The sequence below is a fragment of the Ostrea edulis genome, chromosome 7 (assembly GCF_947568905.1).
Source record: "Ostrea edulis chromosome 7, xbOstEdul1.1, whole genome shotgun sequence".
Lineage (NCBI taxonomy): Eukaryota > Metazoa > Mollusca > Bivalvia > Ostreida > Ostreidae > Ostrea > Ostrea edulis.
Window position 1 is genome coordinate 84,924,833 of NC_079170.1, and position 21,633 is coordinate 84,946,465.

The 21,633-nt window shown below is 33.5% G+C and overlaps 1 protein-coding gene and 1 pseudogene across 1 annotated transcript in view; both read right to left on the reverse strand.

Annotated features, from left to right (window-relative positions):
- LOC125653430 (uncharacterized) overlaps positions 1-11,042 on the reverse strand; it is a 12,125-nt gene extending 1,083 nt beyond the window's left edge. The window contains exons 1-5 of the mRNA XM_056145877.1: positions 10,942-11,042; positions 10,145-10,287; positions 9,794-9,852; positions 2,826-2,946; positions 1,891-2,169 (exon numbers count right to left, since the gene is read on the reverse strand). Coding sequence (XP_056001852.1) covers positions 1,891-2,169; positions 2,826-2,946; positions 9,794-9,852; positions 10,145-10,287; positions 10,942-11,042 — 703 coding nt within the window. The remainder of the gene's footprint in view (positions 1-1,890; positions 2,170-2,825; positions 2,947-9,793; positions 9,853-10,144; positions 10,288-10,941) is intronic.
- Positions 11,043-13,403: 2,361 nt separating this feature from the next.
- LOC125654620 (myb/SANT-like DNA-binding domain-containing protein 4) lies at positions 13,404-19,425 on the reverse strand (annotated as a pseudogene).
- Between the last annotated feature and the right edge of the window lie 2,208 nt (positions 19,426-21,633).

The window sequence follows — 21,633 nt, forward strand, 5'->3', positions numbered from 1 at the left end:
AAGTTGCACTTAAATCTAAGACTGGTCTTAAAGTGGATCACAAAAAATCACTTAGACTTAAGATAGGTATTTTGTCTTAAATTTTAAGACTGCCTTAGAGCTGTCTTAACTTTCTAAGACTGTCGCTAAGTTCATTCAAAATGGCCGCGCTGTTTGCATTTTTGAGGCGAGTATGAGAAAATGAGCGTGATGACCGTCGTTGAAGACGTCTGCCCCGACCACGAAGAGGACACATCATTTAAAAAAAAAAAAAAATAGACCGTCGGTAGATCGTAAACACAGAATCTTGACGTTAAAAATCATATAATGAAAAAAATGTAACACCGCTAGCCCCGGGAAAATTGAGAGCGGGTGTATTCAAACATATAGGCATTTATAAATATGACTTCTTATTTGATCAAAATATCGCAGGATTGATTGTCCGTTTCACTACCTGATCGTAGTTCGTAAAGTAGATGTAAACGTGAAAGTAGCACTTACATGCACGGTTGTTTTATTAAAAAGTTACGACTACAAAAGTACATGTATTTACCTGACTAAGTTTGTTGATAATGTGGAAGAAGAACATAGGCGTAGCTTGGGTTCGAATATTACCGAGGCAGAGGGTCTTGGGGGCGCAGCCCCCCCAGAAGCTATCGACATTTTAACAACGTAAAAGGTGGGTTTTTTTTTACCGAGGCAGCTGCCTCGGTTGCCTCAATGGAATCTACGCCACTGAAGAAAACAATCATTACTTGCAGTCTGCATTTGCACACGAATAATGTGGAGTCCGAGCCCGAATTTGAAATAAATTAGAGTTATCCTTCTTTGCTACGCAAGCAGACGACAGAATAAATATAGGCATTGAATTCTAGACTTAGATTTATACTAGCTTTGTTACTGCCACGGCGCTAAGCTTTTTCTACCCATTTTAGGAACTTAGGGTGCTTCATTTTGGCAAAATTAAGGATTACTCTATGAATGAAACGTGAAGACAATAGTCCGTAACTGATCTCATGAAAAATACAAAATTAAGAACAGGACAAACACTGACCCCTAGAAACACCAGAGGTGGGGTCAGGGCTCCAGGAGGATCAAACCTCTTCATTCGAACGGTCACACCCGTTGTGATTCCTATATCATGATGACGTAAACTGAATAACCCGCCATCAAAATGGGTATGAAATGAACGTTTAACAGTTGGTATAAAACACACCAGACATATTTGAATACGCCCGCTCTCAATTTTTCCGGGCTAGCGGTGTTACTTTTCGATTAAAGGGATTTGACTTCTTTTTCGGTAAATAAACTTTTTATACACCGTGTGGAAGGTTTTAAATTATGTACACGGCAATTACTGATAGAATCGTCTGTTATAAAAACTTTCAAAGAAAACTGCATAGCATCAGTGTAGATTGTGAAATATATGCAAGATGGTTTCATGTTTGAATGTTCACAAATCATTTCCCACTAAAAGCGGTTGGATTCTAGCAGCACTCTTGATAAACTAGGGGTGGTTTACCTTCATTATCGCCAGTTAGCCCAATGTTTAAATCCTCGGGTAGTGTGTTACTTTTCCATTTGCTATTAAGGTAAATTTGAGTCTGCAAGGATTATTACCAGGATTCTTACTCCTAAAAAATTGGCCGTGTTAGAATAGGTACTTTGTACCCTTTGTTTGTCGTAAGAGACGGCTAAATGGGCCGGTTCTTTAAATAAGACCGCAATTACTTAGGTTCCGTGTCACAGCAGGTGTGGCACGATAAAGACCCCTCCCTGCTCCAAACACAGGCTTAAGTTTCGCAGTCTTTAACCGGCAATGGTGACGTCTCCATTTGAGTGAAAAATTCTTGAGAGGGACGTTAAGCAAGATACAATCGATCAATCAATAGAAAAACAGTTCTACTGTACCAGGATTATCTGCTCTTAGTCTGATTATGACGTAACCGTTCGCAGGTACTGAAATTGTGTCTTTCAGTGGAGGATTCTCCAAATTTACTCCCGGTATGTACCCAGCATTCCAAGACGGATCTGCCCAAGTTGCTTCCGAACAGTTCTCGTTTAAACATCGAATATCCGGATTGGGTCCAGTAGTATTTCCGGTTACGGGATCATAAGGTGGATACCCCATCTTAAGTACGTGAAAATGATGTCCGTGAATATGTACTGGATGTGATATTCCTACGACACCTAAAATGAAATATTTCGTCAATGTTTGCCACTCTTTATCAAGGTTGTACACGAAATTTATGGACAACCCTCGTGCATCAATTAATGCATTTTTGATTTTTGAGTGGCTCAATTCTAACTGCAACAGAATATTGAAAGTTTGCGATATCGAAGACTGTTTCTATCAGATTATTCATTTAATGGAATTTTTTGTTTTGTTGAAGAAAGAACCCATACATAACAAGTTTCATACTTTTGGTAGATTTCTCCCAATATCTTGTCAAATCTATCCATTTTCCTGGCATATCAGGAGTAAAACAATAAAAGAATGATCGCCAAATGCTAACTACATTGTTCTTATATACAGCTGAATGTGCCAAGCCATAACCTGATCCGTACCAGTAATCCAAAATCCATGGGGCACGACTCTCACACTTTTAGTTAAAATGTCCATACATCATGGTATTTTGCTGCTCATTGCTCAGGATACTACATATCATTTGATAGAAAGGTTGAGAATGTTTAACACTTTACGATACGAAGGGTGGACAGGTGTATTTCAGAAGGTAACAATCCACAGAGAATATGTGCTTTTGCCGCCAAGTGATGCCATCCGATATAAATGCATAAAAATCACATTTCTGAATACTATGAAATGAAGTTATAAAGGCTCGTACCAATCGCTGAAATAACAATTTCTACTATATTTTCCAGGTCGAATTTGAGGATATGGGTACAGTCACACTCATTGCTTATACATGTTCCACAAGGGGTTATTGCATCAATTCCAGGATACGTCTATAAAACAATGGTATATATGAATAAATATGAATATTGATAAAATTAACTTACAGAGAAAATGAAAGTGTTCATTTCCAAAGAAGAAAAAGTGCAGTCCAAATTTACGGAATATAAAACGCATTCAAAGGGAATGCATCACTCCTTGCTTTATAATCAATTCTGTTATTAAACAAATATTATTTAAAAAACAACATGCAAATGGAATTATTAATAACTTAACATCAATAGTAATTATTCTCAACCAATTATCAAATCATGGAATACAACAGGTAACATATATGTATTATTAATTTTCAAAACACAATTAGAATATTAAAGGGGGATGAAATTTATATTCGTCAGTTGGTTGATTAAGCATTCAAAGATGATTTATTGATATTAGCATTCGAACGACACGGAACTACATGCATGCATGTATGCAAGTTTGTTTTGTTTACATAAAGGATTTAAAAATACTTCGACATTAAAGCAGAAAATTTAAAAGAGTGCATACACGTATATAGATAACATATAGTGGTACATGTATATCATGGACAAATGCTGCGACCCTTTACATTCCAAAGTACAGACCGTGGACATAATATAATAACAATGTCAAAATCCAGGTTTGTGTGCTTTATAACTTAGTTTAACTGTAGACATTGCTTACAATTTACCCCCCTTTTCTAGTGATTCTATATAGTGTGTAAATGTATTGACCCGATGTCATCGACATGTCACATAGAACTTTCCTTGAACTAATCATGCTCCTACCGGATGTACTTAATATGCGTGTTTTAGGGCATGCGCCATACGTAAATAGGTAAGAAAATATCAACATCCGGTGTATTTTTAGAAGCGGAAGCACGTGTATGTAAATTTTCAGTAAACGATGTCTTGGCGATTTCTACCTTCCCTGAGCTGAGTCTAGTAAGGCTACGTACATGGCGAAAAGTAGAGTTGGAAATTAAAAATTTTACTTATCCACCTCAAGAAGAAAATTCATATATGAAATTAAAAATAGAAGAATTATCAGACGGTGAAGTAATCTAGTTACATGCTCAGTGGGGGCGCTAGGTGCCAAACGAATGAAAGAATCATCTTGACTTACAACAAATTTTGATTTCCTTGTTACGGAATCTGATGTCTCAATATAGGCCATGCCATTGGCAAAATAATCTCTTCAGGATTAGTATTCCCCCCTCTTCAGTCAAGAGCTTGTAGTCTTTGTACAAAATATTGTATGCAGAGGGCTGGATAAAAACACATTTAGCTTAGCACATCAGATGATTTTTAAATTTTGATATAAAGGAAAGCAAGTGGACAATAAACATTGTTGACTGTGGTGTAGGGGCAATAAGTAAAACAGTTCAGACAGGCACTGCCCCATCTGCCAGAACAAGTCATTATTGAATCTTGAGGAAGATAACTGATGATTTTCTTTTATTGTATGGAGGTTTGTATAGAAATGGGAACTAAAATCAAGTGTATTCCCTAAATTTGAAAACTTTAGAGATAAGAATGCATATTTGAATCAAATTCTCTTTGAAATATCATTTCAAAAGCCGAGAAAAATTTAAAAATCTAACGAAAAATTACGTTTAATAATGAAAACAATCAACCGGAAGTAGTATTTTTCTCAAAATTTGCTGTAAGGAAATATGATTTACCCAGAAAATGAGGAAAAAACTCTGAATCGGACTTGCTGCAACTTAATCGTCAGAGGAAATTCAAGCTACTTACAAAAATCGAAGATTCAAATCAAAATATCCTCATAACAATTATTAGTTTAATCACCGAATTGGGAGTATATCAATCTCTTTAATCACAACCAGTCGAAAATACTAAAAAATTCATTAAAAATTAATTTCTTGATCTATTTCTATAATTTTTTTTCCAACGAAGCGCTTATTTATATTCTCTCAATTTCAGATCAGTGCGCATGTGCAAAGGGAAAATCCCGTCTGAAAATAGAAATGCGCATACCTGATAGGGTCGTATCAATATATGGCCCGCTTCAATGTTGCGACGTCATAGGTCACCTAATTTGCATTAATTATTCATAGTTACAAGGAGCAAGGAAAGTTCTATGTGCATGTGTGGGTGTTGTAGAGTGAGCTATCCCCCGGAAGTCTGGCTCTAGAGTGGCCTTCCCCCTGGGGAAGGCTCACTCTAGAGCAGGAGAACCCCCGAGGAAGTCTCACTCTAGAGCCAGACTTCCCCGTGGGAAGATATACTCTATCATTAGTTGTAGAGTTCGACTTCCCTCCATAGCAGGACTTCTCCCTTCATTTATTCCTGGTAAACTACTATCACTTTATGGAGATTGTTTAGATACCAAGACCTTTTTCAGCAGGGCATTAAATGATTTTGCTTAAGGAAGTACTCTACATCGTCATAATGACTGACTTCCTTTTAAAACATGGATGGAAATATAAATATCAGCAATATTTGTCTAATCATTTAAAGAATCCTCACCTAGCTGAGTAATTCAGTAGGTTAGCACGTCGACTGTCATTTATATCAATTCCACAATGGATTGGACTAGACACAGTATTCAAAAGGAGTGTTCCATTTTTTAATGGAATTTTGGCGCACACTTGGTAACTTATAAAACAATGATTGGTGGAAACACAATGTTAGTTTGAAAATAGCTGATATCTATCTAAGAATGTTATCATTTAGACTTAAGTTTTTTGCAAAGCACTTTTGTTGTACTAAATATTTTCTGTGGAAACATATTTTTAGATATTTCCTATGAAAGATTCAAAATTTAGGAGCAGGAACGGAGATATTCTTACTCCAGTTGAAGAAAACAGATTTTCAGGATCTACCAGTTTTACAATAAATTATTTTGTGCATGGCATGCCTTAAAAATTATATCATCGTTACAGAAAAAGAAAATGATGTTTTTAATTATTGTTTGTTTTTTAATCCGAAAGTACAAAGAAGAAAGAAAATGTTGAATTGGAGAGATTTTATTAGTGCTGGTATTACACATGTCAAGGATATTTCAAATGAAGTAATCCTTGGGTTTATACCAATATCATGTACTGTGGAGATTCTGAAGAACAAAATTCAGAGGGAAATGTCTCACTGATTACAAAAAATTATAAGGATTTGTTATTATCTATTCCAGAAGAATGGAAAAATTATGTTAATGAAAATGAGAACAAAAGAACGTGCTTTCAGCCAAATTTTCTTATTTCATATAGAGAGCAACGGATAGTGTTCCATTCAGGTACAGTACAGATATTTTATAATTTGTTAGTGCAAAAAAAATGTTTCAAGAACCGGTGTCAAATATTTATTGGCGAGATAAACTCGATATGAATGATAAATCATCCATTAAAAAGCGATGGGAAACATACCGTGTTATACAAAACACCAGAATTTACTGAACTGGATTTCAAAACTTGTCACAATATTATATTTACATTTGAGAAACTTTTTAGGATAGGGAAATTTTATTCTAAAATATGTCCAATTTTTATGCTAGAATGTGAGGATATAATGCATTTATTTATCAGATGTAAAGAGTTGGCTGAATTGAAGTCTAATTTTGTTATTTATCATCTTGAATCGTTATTGAAAGATTTTGAAAGTGATGTTTTTAACAGATTAAACTTTAAAGAAATATCCATGACAGCATTACCTAAGGGCACCAAAAACGTGAATGTAATTGTTGTCAATTATCTTATATCAGTATGCAGATTTTATATTCATAGAAGAAGACAGATTTCTTTGCAAAGTGAAAAGAAAATTTATATTGAAAGGCTTCGTAGATATACATTGAGACATCGCATGTCATAACCATTGTCAATTGACCGTTTTAGAAAAGAAAACTGCCCTGTTTAAAATGTTTTCTTGCATAGATATCCTCTATTGAAAGAAACAGAGGAAATCCATTGTATTATTGTATATTTTAGATACAAACTGTTTTAAATGTGATTGTAACTGATGATTAGTCTGTTATATTTGTTTAAGGTATCAGGACAACTCGCCCCCAAGACAACTCGCCCCTATTGAGGACAACTCGCCCCTAAGGCAACTCGCCCTCAAGACAACTCGCCCTATCTTTGGGACAACTCGCCCTATCTTTGGGACAACTCGCCCCCTCTCTTGAGATAACTCGCCCCTTCATATCATACATGTTTACAATTATCATTTTTGGTCTAAATACAAGAGGTGTATTAGCAAAAGTTACATTTCTAATGTATAGCATATACATCACAGAAAAAAGGACACGTTCACATAAACACCGAACTTCGTGTCATTTTATGCAAGACGAAAGATTTTAGTAAAAATACAGTGTATGAGTTCAGTAAATTTATCACCACTTGTACGTACATGTAAAGTATATAATTTCAGCGGAAACAAGTGAGCGTTTGGTATAGGGAGAATATTCGTTTGGTCTACAGCCGCCGTAGTATAATTACCGATAATCCGCGTCTGTTGTTAAATCTAATTGTTTGATTTCCCCCAAGCTGTTATACAGTTACCTCAAACGTTAAGATACAGGTACTTTTCACTTTGAAATCGCCGCTTAAAAAGAAGTCGTAAAGCAAAACCGTTATTACATTTCTAAAATGGGAATTTTATGATTTTTCAACAGGAATTAATTGCAAAACGCATTTAAAGATAATTACATGTATCAGAATATTCATGCTTCACATTTATACTTATGTAGTATACATCCGGTATCGATAAAACACACACACCTTTGAAAAAATAAATAAATAAATAAATAGAAACATCCCAACATTTTCTCAGTATCGGAGACATTTAATCAATTACCTGAATATCAGTAAATATAATTTTCCTAGCAGATTGAATTATGAAAAATGTCATCATTTTTAAATGCATTAAATAAATCTGTGTATAATTCTGTTAGAATTTACCATTCGTGTTAAAGTATGAAATAAGGCGTGTCTTTATAGGGTTTAAAATGTATATTTTTGTACAATTACACACATAAAATGAAAATAAAATTTGATTACATATTTACATGTACATATCAAATTGGGGGCGAGTTGTCTCAAGAGAAGGGGCGACTTGTCCTGAAAGAGGGCGAGTTGTCCTAAGAGGGGGCAAGTTGTCTTGGGGGCGAGTTGTCCCGCATTCCTGTTTAAATGTTAATCAATAAAAGAGAGAGAGAGAGAGAAAAAAAAAGAACACGTTGACTGAAATAAAAGAGGAGGAAAAAAAGCACGTCGACTGCTGAACTGTAGATCGTGTGTTCGAATCCAGCATGGATTTTTTAAATTTTTCTCAGATTGCTTTCTACTAAAACTGCATTTTTGACTAAATAAAGTAAATTTACAATTTCAAAATATTGTTATGCATATCCTCCACTTTTAATCCATATCAGATTTCTCTAGCATACCTCCTTAAGTTGTTCTTTAAACTCACGAGAAGAAAACGGTGAATAAAACATATTAGAATTGATAAGTCATGTTGTTTTACCCATATACTTTGAACTTTGACCCACACAATACATATGCCTTGGTTAGTTTTAGAAGTTTGCAAAATGAAATGAGGACATTTCGAATTTATGTTAATTCTCATCTGCGTACAAATATCGGTTATGCTTTTAAACTTGGACAACTTCAGGTAGGTAGGTAGGTAGGTAGGTAGATATGGTGGTAGGTAGAGAAGTTAGGAGGGTGGGTAATTCCCTGTCCGATAAACTAAAATATTTCATAGTTTGCATACTTTGCGCAGGAGGGGATGAAATTGGGGGTGTCCCTCTAAAGCCAGACTTAAAGAGGGTGTTATGGCTCTAGACTGAATCTTCCCTATGGGGGTAAGGTTTATTCTAGAGCAATTTTGATGGGGGGGGGCTCACTCTAGAGCGAGACTACCGGGGGAGGGGGTCACTCTAGAGCCAGATTTCCGGGGGGGGGGGGGGGGGCTCACTATAACGCCACACTTCCGAAGGTAGAATGCTCACTATAGGGCCATACTTCCGGGGGGGGGGGGGGGGGGGGGGGGCGGGCTCTATAACATGGGCATATCATTGACATCATGGTTTGGGTATGGATTTGCCGAGGAATAACTTTTCTTGGATCAAATTATGATATTCATACTATTATAATTGTCGTTTTTGGTCTACATCATCACCTACCTGTAAATGCACAGTGCACATTCGCAAAACATTTTGATGACTTGTTGAAATCAAACTATGCTTGCAAATTAATCAAACTATTATCGACAACTATCGCAGGGTTTGTTTTAATTTGATTACCGAACAAAAACATCTGTGTGTTATGTTGTTCTTGATTGACACCTGTGACCTCCATTACTCTAGACTTTCGATGTTTATCACAGTAGTAGAAAGCTGACGTAACGCTGATTACGTAACTATTTCCTGGAATATCCCCGAGGTTTCATTTGCATTATAAGCACACCGTGGATGTTATGATGTTAAGCTCTGGTAGATAATCACTTTACAAAATCGTGATTATACGCAATATTTTGGATACATATCTGGAGATATAGGAATTTTGGAATGTCATTGGAATTAACAGTTACCTTAAAATTGTTTTCCGTGATTGATTGGCTAATCTAGATATCTAATTTCGAATCTCGTGTTCCGAATCTCGAATGTCGAATAAGCTGTTTAGGCTTTCTTAGTAAATCGAGAGCATTAATGAAATTCTTACCGTGTTACAAAATAAATTATTGTAGTGGATTTAGATATGCAATTTCATTGTCATTTGAGATGCATAAAAATGGGGAATATTATTAGACACATCTATTGATTTCCTACATTGATTTTTGAATTATTACTTATTTCATATGATTATTTGGTAGAATATGAAATATGTCATTGGCACAATTCAGCAATGACTGTGCAGAGTACCTGGAGGGGTGATGTTGGTAAGACAAATCGACGGCCATTGATTTGTGGTCCTCTTGGAGCTGAAATGAAACATTGTGTTTCTACATAACCTTCTTTACGAGTATGATGAATAATCAGGAATCTTTTATAGCGTTTGTAGACATGTATCACTTGGTACCATCGATTGAAATTCTCTCTCTCTCTCTCTCTCTCTCTCTCTCTCTCTCTCTCTCTCTCTCTCACACACACACACACACACACACACACACACACAGTCCATAAAATGGAGCCTAACATCACCCAGTACCCTATAGAATACAATAAGGTATTAACAGAGATAATTGAAACAAAGAAGCATAAATATGTACTTACGTATGAGGGCAAAGTTTATAAAGAACAACTGCTTAGTAACTCCTGGTGTCACGATAGGAACAGGATTTTGTGTCAGCGTCCACTGTGTAGCCTTTAGGTGTGTCAGGTGTACATTGACGGTGTATGCACCAGCAGGTGAGAACCTACATATGATATACACACAACAATACGTCATCATTCATATAATCAGATATCTAAATATCCGCGTTGACTTCAAACTAAACTTCTTGTTTGCGTAGGGTCATCTAACCTAAAAGGGGTAGTTTCTTCACCCTGTTTATTTTGTTTTCAATATCAATGATTTTAAACTGTGCACATCTCTCTTAGTATACGATAAAATGTGTGTTCAATGGCCCTAATTCTTTCGTAAATCGTATTATTAAATCGTATTCAGTTATTTTTATTTCATGGAGTCTGAGTATTGTTTGGGGTAAAAATTATATAAAGCAGGTCTTATGTATGAATTTTGCCTATTTACAGCTTCTAACTTAACGCACACATAATTTACAGCTTCTAACTTAACGTACACATAATTTACAGCTTCTAACTTAACGTACACATAATTTATAGCTTCAAACTTAACGTACACTTAATTTACAGATTTTTACTTTACGTACACATAATTTACAGATTTTTACTTTACGTACACATAATTTACAGATTCTAACTTAATGTACACATAATTTAGAGATTCTAACTTAACGTACACATAATTTACAGATTCTAACTTAACGTACACATAGTTTACAGATTTTTACTTTACGTACACATAATTTACAGCTTATAACTTAACATACACATAATTTTCAGCTTCTAACTTAACGTACACATAATTTACAGCTTCTAACTTAACGTACACATAATTTACAGAGTCTTTACGTACACATAATTTATACATTCTAACTTTACATACACATAATTTATACATTGTAACTTTATTTACACACAATATAGATATTCTAATATTACTTACACATGACTTATATATTTTAACATTACTTTAACATAATTTATAGGTTCTAACTTTATTTACACATAATTTATAGGTTCTAACTTTATTTACACATAATTTATAGGTTCTAACTTTATTCACAAATAATTTATAGGTTCTAACTTTATTTACACATAATTTATAGGTTCTAACTTTACATTTACGTAATGTATATATTCTAACCTTTTCCACATAGCTTATAGATTGTAATTTTACGCACACATAGGTTATGAGATTGATCACTGTTCGTTATCTTCGCCTCTCATTCATAACTTACGTATACACAATGTATTGATTCTACCTTGACTTACACATTATCTACAGACTGCTGATCTAGCTGCACATGGCATAGAGCTTACAATTCAATGTACACGATGTTCAAATTTTAGCATTACGTACACATAATTTATAGTTTTTAACTTTACATACAAGTACGCATAACTACAGACTGTAAAGGTATGAAAACGTAATACACAGGTTGTAAGTTTATGTTCATATGATATACATATTGTAACGTTACACTCATATAATATGTCGTGACTATACACACATGGTAGCTTTACATATACATAAACATATTGTAACATTACACTCATATGATATATCGTAACTTTACACACATGGTAACTTTACACATATTTAAACATGTTGTAATGTTACACTCATATGATATATCGTAACTTCACACACATGGTAACTTTACACCTATATAAACATATTGTAACGTTACACTCATATGATATATCGTAACTTTACACACATGGTAACTTTACACATATATAAACATATTGTAACGTTACACTCATATGATATATCGTAACTTTACACACATGGTAACATTACAGATTAATAAACATATTGTAACGTTACACTCATATGACATATCGTAACTTTACACACATGGTAACTTTACATATATATAAACATATTGTAACGTTACACTCATATGACATATCGTAACTTTACACACATGGTAACTTTACACATATATAAACATATTGTAACGTTACACTCATATGACATATCGTAACTTTACACACATGGTAACTTTACATATATATAAACATATTGTAACGTTACACTCATATGACATATCGTAACTTTACACACATGGTAAATTTACACATATAAACGATATACATATTGTAACGTTACACTCATATGATATATCGTAACTTTACACACATGGTAGCTTTACACATATATAAACATATTGTAACGTTACACTTATATGATATATCGTAACTTTACACACATGGTAACTTTACACATATATAAACATATTGTAACGTTACACTCATATGATATATCGTAACTTTACACACATGGTAACTTTACACAAATATATGATATATAGAGGATATCTATATAGCGTGTTTTGATATTTTGTTTATCCAATGGGTTGATATGGTGTATTTATTCGCGAGGCTTGCCGAGCGAATAAATACACCATATCAACTCGTTGGATAAAGCAAATATCAAAATATGCAATTATAGATGTTCTATTTATCTCATGCGTCGTCTTTTCACTTAATTTTGAGATTAATTTCAGTATGGTACAAACAGCTGATTGAATTTGTTTTGAATCCGTGGCTCAGACGTCGTGCTTAATCTGCCTACCTTACGCGGGGAAAACAGTGCGCTTATATTTTAACTTAAAGCACATATGATATACATATTGTAACTTTACACACTTATACTTTGCGAATTGTATTTTTATACACATTTTTAAGCAGATCATAACTTTACACACATATGGATTAAAGATAACGATTTTACGTACTTATGATGCATAGATTGTAATTTCATGTGCACTTGATTTTCAGACTAGAACTTACGTACATATATATAACATGCTAGCTATGTAGTATATACGGTTTTAAGAAAGGAATGTAAACGTAAGAAAGAAATGTAAACGTAAGATAGATATACAATACACGGTATATTATAGCTTCCCGTACTCGTGATTTACAGAACATCATTTACAGTACACTTACCCATACACACGATTTACAGAACATCATTTGTACTTATAATGCATAGATTGTTTACGAATCAGATTCATCTGATATCTACAGATCGAAGCATGTCATGTGTGTGTAAAATTTCAAGTATATTTTCCAAACTGATGCTTTAGAAAATTAACTGGTTCCATCGAACTGACTAAAACAAATGTCAGTCTGCTAGACTTTTAACCACTCACAGACTGACGGTAATATGTTAATTTCGAGCCCTGCATATAGGTTACATTTCGAACATTCATGTACACTATATACCTTCATCTGTGTCATGTCCTCCAGACAGACTACACAATATAGGCCTGTCCCCCATTCGATCAATGAGCTTTGCCTCCACTGGAGTGGGCGAGGGAGGTTGCCGGTCGCCTGATGGCATCCGCTTTCTCCTTTGCTGAAATTTATATTTTACATCAGTATCCTAAACAAGAATGAAAGAGTGATGCACATCTGATATTTAGCAACAACTGTGGAGACGTGCATACATACATGTATATTATATGAACATCGATACTAGTAACAATTTTGACGATTTTTTTTTATAGATACGATGATTAAATGTTAATATAAGCTGTAAAATATACTTTGTTTTCGTTAACAAATTTTTTCCCATCTCCCCAAATTGAAATTACACCAGATTGCACCCCCTCCCCTTTCCTCAATGTACTCCATAATACGGAAGATAAAGCAGGAACATCTATAATAGGCATTATGAACTGGATTTTGTGCATTGACGAAAAAGATGGAGAAAAAAATTAAACATCAATGTGATATATGTCATTGTTGTATATGATACAAAACCAATGACTGTTATCATGTTGAAGTACTAGTTGTATATGATACAAAACCAATGACTGTTATCATGTTGAAGTACTAGTTGTATATGATACAAAATCAATGACTGTTATCATGTTGAAGTACTAGTTGTATATGATACAAAATCAATGACTGTTATCATGTTGAAGTACTAGTTGTATATGATACAAAATCAATGACTGTTATCATGTTGAAGTACTAGTTGTATATGATACAAAATCAATGACTGTTATCATGTTGAAGTACTAGTTGTATATGATACAAAATCAATGACTGTTATCATGTTGAAGTACTAGTTGTATATGATACAAAATCAATGACTGTTATCATGTTGAAGTACTAGTTGTATATGATACAAAATCAATGACTGTTATCATGTTGAAGTACTAGTTGTATATGATACAAAATCAATGACTGTTATCATGTTGAAGTACTAGTTGTATATGATACAAAATCAATGACTGTTATCATGTTGAAGTACTAGTTGTATATGATACAAAATCAATGACTGTTATCATGTTGAAGTACTAGTTGTATATGATACAAAATCCATGACTGTTATCATGTTGAAGTACTAGTTGTATATGATACAAAATCCATGACTGTTATCATGTTGAAGTACTAGTTGTATATGATACAAAATCCATGACTGTTATCATGTTGAAGTACTAGTTGTATATGATACAAAATCCATGACTGTTATCATGTTGAAGTACTAGTTGTATATGATACAAAATCCATGACTGTTATCATGTTGAAGTACTAGTTGTATATGATACAAAATCCATGACTGTTATCATGTTGAAGTACTAGTTGTATATGATACAAAATCCATGACTGTTATCATGTTGAAGTACTAGTTGTATATGATACAAAATCCATGACTGTTATCATGTTGAAGTACTAGTTGTATATGATACAAAATCCATGACTGTTATCATGTTGAAGTACTAGTTGTATATGATACAAAATCCATGACTGTTATCATGTTGAAGTACTAGTTGTATATGATACAAAATCCATGACTGTTATCATGTTGAAGTACTAGTTGTATATGATACAAAATCCATGACTGTTATCATGTTGAAGTACTAGTTGTATATGATACAAAATCCATGACTGTTATCATGTTGAAGTACTAGTTGTATATGATACAAAATCCATGACTGTTATCATGTTGAAGTACTAGTTGTATATGATACAAAATCCATGACTGTTATCATGTTGAAGTACTAGTTGTATATGATACAAAATCCATGACTGTTATCATGTTGAAGTACTAGTTGTATATGATACAAAATCCATGACTGTTATCATGTTGAAGTACTAGTTGTATATGATACAAAATCCATGACTGTTATCATGTTGAAGTACTAGTTGTATATGATACAAAATCAATGACTGTTATCATGTTGAAGTACTAGTTGTATATGATACAAAATCAATGACTGTTATCATGTTGAAGTACTAGTTGTATATGATACAAAATCAATGACTGTTATCATGTTGAAGTACTAGTTGTATATGATACAAAATCAATGACTGTTATCATGTTGAAGTACTAGTTGTTTATGATACAAAATCAATGACTGTTATCATGTTGAAGTACTAGTTGTATATGATACAAAATCAATGACTGTTATCATGTTGAAGTACTAGTTGTATATGATACAAAATCAATGACTGTTATCATGTTGAAGTACTAGTTGTTTATGATACAAAATCAATGACTGTTATCATGTTGAAGTACTAGTTGTATATGATACAAAATCAATGACTGTTATCATGTTGAAGTACTAGTTGTATATGATACAAAATCAATGACTGTTATCATGTTGAAGTACTAGTTGTATATGATACAAAATCAATGACTGTTATCATGTTGAAGTACTAGTTGTATATGATACAAAATCAATGACTGTTATCATGTTGAAGTACTAGTTGTTTATGATACAAAATCAATGACTGTTATCATGTTGAAGTACTAGTTGTATATGATACAAAATCAATGACTGTTATCATGTTGAAGTACTAGTTGTATATGATACAAAATCAATGACTGTTATCATGTTGAAGTACTAGTTGTATATGATACAAAATCAATGACTGTTATCATGTTGAAGTACTAGTTGTATATGATACAAAATCAATGACTGTTATCATGTTGAAGTACTAGTTGTATATGATACAAAATCAATGACTGTTATCATGTTGAAGTACTAGTTGTATATGATACACAATCAATGACTGTTATCATGTTGAAGTACTAGTTGTATATGATACACAATCAATGACTGTTATCATGTTGAAGTACTAGTTGTATATGATACAAAATCAATGACTGTTATCATGTTGAAGTACTAGTTGTTTATGATACAAAATCAATGACTGTTATCATGTTGAAGTACTAGTTGTTTATGATACAAAATCAATGACTGTTATCATGTTGAAGTACTAGTTGTATATGATACAAAATCAATGACTGTTATCATGTTGAAGTACTAGTTGTATATGATACAAAATCAATGACTGTTATCATGTTGAAGTACTAGTTGTATATGATACAAAATCAATGACTGTTATCATGTTGAAGTACTAGTTGTATATGATACACAATCAATGACTGTTATCATGTTGAAGTACTAGTTGTATATGATACACAATCAATGACTGTTATCATGTTGAAGTACTAGTTGTATATGATACAAAATCAATGACTGTTATCATGTTGAAGTACTAGTTGTTTATGATACAAAATCAATGACTGTTATCATGTTGAAGTACTAGTTGTTTATGATACAAAATCAATGACTGTTATCATGTTGAAGTACTAGTTGTATATGATACAAAATCAATGACTGTTATCATGTTGAAGTACTAGTTGTATATGATACAAAATCAATGACTGTTATCATGTTGAAGTACTAGTTGTTTATGATACAAAATCAATGACTGTTATCATGTTGAAGTACTAGTTGTATATGATACAAAATCAATGACTGTTATCATGTTGAAGTACTAGTTGTATATGATACAAAATCAATGACTGTTATCATGTTGAAGTACTAGTTGTATATGATACAAAATCAATGACTGTTATCATGTTGAAGTACTAGTTGTATATGATACAAAATCAATGACTGTTATCATGTTGAAGTACTAGTTGTTTATGATACAAAATCAATGACTGTTATCATGTTGAAGTACTAGTTGTATATGATACAAAATCAATGACTGTTATCATGTTGAAGTACTAGTTGTATATGATACAAAATCAATGACTGTTATCATGTTGAAGTACTAGTTGCATATGATACAAAATCAATGACTGTTATCATGTTGAAGTACTAGTTGCATATGATACAAAATCAATGACTGTTATCATGTTGAAGTACTAGTTGTATATGATACAAAATCAATGACTGTTATCATGTTGAAGTACTAGTTGTATATGATACACAATCAATGACTGTTATCATGTTGAAGTACTAGTTGTATATGATATACAATCAATGACTGTTATCATGTTGAAGTACTAGTTGGAAAGTTGAACATACCCTAAAAGATGGGCTTAATGCAATTTCAACCCCCACTCCCCTACCCCCATGCCTCTTTGTTTCAGGTTAGAATACTGCTTCTTGACTTCTTCAATCCCTCTTTGACTGGTTTCAGATTGTCTACATAATACACATACACTGTGTTATTTCAAAGGTGAAATGGGAAGAAATGCTCTTTAAAAAAATCTATAGACTGTTCATTTAATGGATCATTTTAGTAATTATTACCATATCATATATTTTTTAATAGAATGTAATCAAAATTTATCTAGAATGAAAAGAACAAATGATAAACTCATAAAGGCATACCTTTACACATTAAATTATCTGTAAAATATCCTGAAAACCGTATTTTATTGGGAATGTGAAATCATTTATTTCCCATAATAATAAGGTTCGGTACAATACGTCTCCTGAAAATATTAGCTGTATAGCACATAAGTGAATAATTCATGTGTGTTATAAGTATATGTAGCCATTCACAAGAGTTTAAAATGGATTTTAAATTTTGATTTCAATTAAATGTTAGTTATTTCGAAAAAATAATTTTTTTAATTCAAATATTTTCTTAAGGTATAATTTGGCATTTTTCAGATACATGCGGGTATTCATAAATGCACATTAAATTCCATTCTTGTAGAAATAAAAAAAAATAACTTTAAAAAATCTTACAGCGACATATACACATGGTAATTATCTTGTGCTTTGTTGACAAATATACATGGTGTGTTTGTGTATATACATTTATGCATATATGCATGTGTGTATACCCACATAAATGCATTCGATGTTCATTAAGACTGGGTATGGATATCGCAGGAACCGGGAATTTATACTATGCTACCAACTAAATAATTAAAAAAAACCACAAACAACATTTCATTTGGGGATGGTATACTTAGGCCTAATATACATCCCATACTATTCAAAATTAACGGTTCATGTGTACATATATAATACACAAGTACTTATCTCAAAAAACCTCGCAAGCTATGGTATATAATAACACGTGTTCATCTACAGCATAGCTTGCGAAGTTTACAACTCAAGTGTCTACGACTACTTCCTCAGTTAATCAAAACTCGAACAGTTCAAATTCGGAACCGCACTGGTACAAGTAATAAAGTGTATGTGTAAAACACGTTCGTCTTAATCATAGTGAGAGAATAATATTTCTTATGAATAGAAATCGAGTTTATATAGGGGCAATGAAAATACATTCCCCTTGCAATCGAGGCAAGGTGTAGATTCGCCATTCTGGGTAATCCTAAACTCGTATGATACGATTCCATACGATGGTCCCGCTTCCGGTAAACAAAATGAGCAGATCGGTACCAATACAATTCGTCTCAATAACATGTATCAACAAACACTCGACTTTAATAATAAATATATAGATGTCAAAAATAGTTAGGAAATTTTCGATTTTAATTAAGATTAATTTCATCCGATTAAATTAATTATTTATTTAAAACATTTTGCGCTATTGCAATGTTCAGGGGATGAACTTCTTTTCAATAAAAGGGAACGTGCGCATTTATGAATTATTAGATAGACTTACACAGATTTTGTTGATCGGAAAAAAAAATATTAGGTCTATACAGTACTTACGCATTGACGAATTGGGCGACTTCCTCCCACGCCGATTCCTTCACACGTGAGTTCTTCACATACCCCGCCCCCTTCATTTTACCGAAAAGGCGATCCTCTCTGCATCGGACCGCCTCCACTAAGGCCAAACGCTCTATCTCGGTCCAATTTGGTTTCTGTGCTTTAGGGAAGTCCTCCATCTTGACGTTATACGCGGCAGAAGACAAGCAGACGATTTGTTTACGAAAGATACAGCTGTGCGGAAGTCACATTTTTTGACAGACGGATCGCTTAGTGTCGTGAGGAATAAACTCAGCTGAGTAATAAGATTAACTCAGATGAGATTTAACTAAGATCGTTTTGAGAAATGTAATTTGAGCAAAATCTTAACTGAGATAAAAACTCAGACTTAAGTTGAAACTTAGTTTAAGATTTAAGATTTTTTCGAGAAATCCTGGCCTGGTCATAACACTCCAAGAGACAGGTATCTTGATCAGGTAAACGGAGATATACGTAGTCAAAATTAGTGTGCCAACATAGGCCTAACAATAGGTATGAAACAAATCGGACAGCATTTCACTCAAATTATGATTTGCATTGGCAAACAAGATTGTTATAGAGACAATAGAATTGGCGAAATGGTGACTTCAAGGACGTGTGCTACATCAAGGATATTTAATGTGGATGAACAGCGGAGGATATGTACAACACGATTTTGAAATGGAAAACATTCAAATTTACTTTATATAGTCACAAAATGCAGTTTTAGTAGAAAGCAATCTGAGAAAAAAATACCCCCCCCCCTCTGATAAAACGCGACCTAAATCAGCAGTGGACGTGCTAACCTACTGAGCTACTCGGCTAGGTTTATGGAAGAAAAAGACACATATTGCTGATATTTATATTTTCATCCATGTTTTTTTAAAAGGCAGCCACTATGAAAAGGTAGAGTACCTCCTTAAACTAGATATTTGAAACTTCTGCACCTCAACTTGTTTGTCAGAAATCTGTCTCGATTCAAACACTGATCATACGCAGAATAAGTTCTTGTATATCGAATCAGTTGAGAGATATAAACACCATATGCAGGAGAAAATGCAATATTGCTACATAAAGTTGAGCTGTTAGTTTTCTATTTATCTCTATTTTCAAAAATATCTAAGGATGAAGCAGAAGTTGACTACTTCGTGGTGTTTTTCGAGTAAAAAGGGATATGTACTCCTCCTAGACCCCGATCCCACCTCTGGTGTGTCCAGGAGTCCATGTTTGTCCAACTATCTATTTTGTATTGCGTATAGGAGTTATGAGATTGATCACTGTTCGTTATCGTCACCTTTCATGTTGTCGAATCGCAATAGGAATGAAGATTATCATTGTTAATAGACGAAACGTCATCAATACATCTGCATGTCACATTGGAGGTCATAGCAATACTTTTTTTGTTTCTTCTCAGGTAGACATTTTTTAATAGGTCTTACTTCATAAGAATATAAAGAGGCCAGCCACATGTTACATAGGAGACAATTAGTTCAATGGGAATTCCAACAGACTGTTGAAAAAAATTATCACTAAAAACTACGAAGATATTGTCAATGGGGAACTGCAGCATATTTATTTGATATGAACTACAAAGTAACTCTGCATGGAATTAGCGTGGCGTTTAACACCATATTTTTTTAGACTATTAATCAATAGATATGGATATTTTCGATTCCATTCATTGTCAATCTTGTTTGATGGAGAACACATGCAATTACAATTAAGCATGTCAATTAAATTTTCCTTTATAACACAGTCGCACTGAAATAAAACGGTAAAATTAAGACACTATGTCGCATACGTTTGGAGCCTTTTCATACCCCATGTCAATTGTCTTAAATTTAAATACTACTATGGGCATTTGGCGACATCCCTATATTCCCAATGAAATACCAATAAACATAGATTACATTGAATACTCAAATTCCGTATACATAATAAGAACCCAAATATTTTCTTCCATTATTAAATTTGAAGCGATTATTGGAAGTTACTTATTTCTATAAACAATGAGTCCGGAAATAAACTTTTGAATTGATCGTTTGCGCTTTTATATTAAATCAAAAGAATGCCGAACAGTCGTTGATCGGAGCGACACATATATGTGAATAACAGAAGGGACGTTATTAAACAAGAGGCCCATGGGCCACATCGCTCACCTGAGTCACCTTGGTCCATATCAGAAGATTTTCCATATCTATTTGCATGTAAAGCCGTAGTCCATATTATGGCCCCAAACCTACTCCTGGATGCCATGGTTTTTGCAAACTTGAATCTACACTATGTCAGAAAGCTTTCATGTAAATGTGAACTTCTTTGGCCCAATGGTTCTTGAGAAGAAGATTTTTAAAGATTTTCTCTATATATTTGTATGTAAAACGTTGATCCCCTATTGTGGCCCCATCCTACCCCAGGGGGGGGGGGGGGGCATGATTTTAACAAACCTGAATCTGCACTATATCAGAAAGCTTTCATATAAAT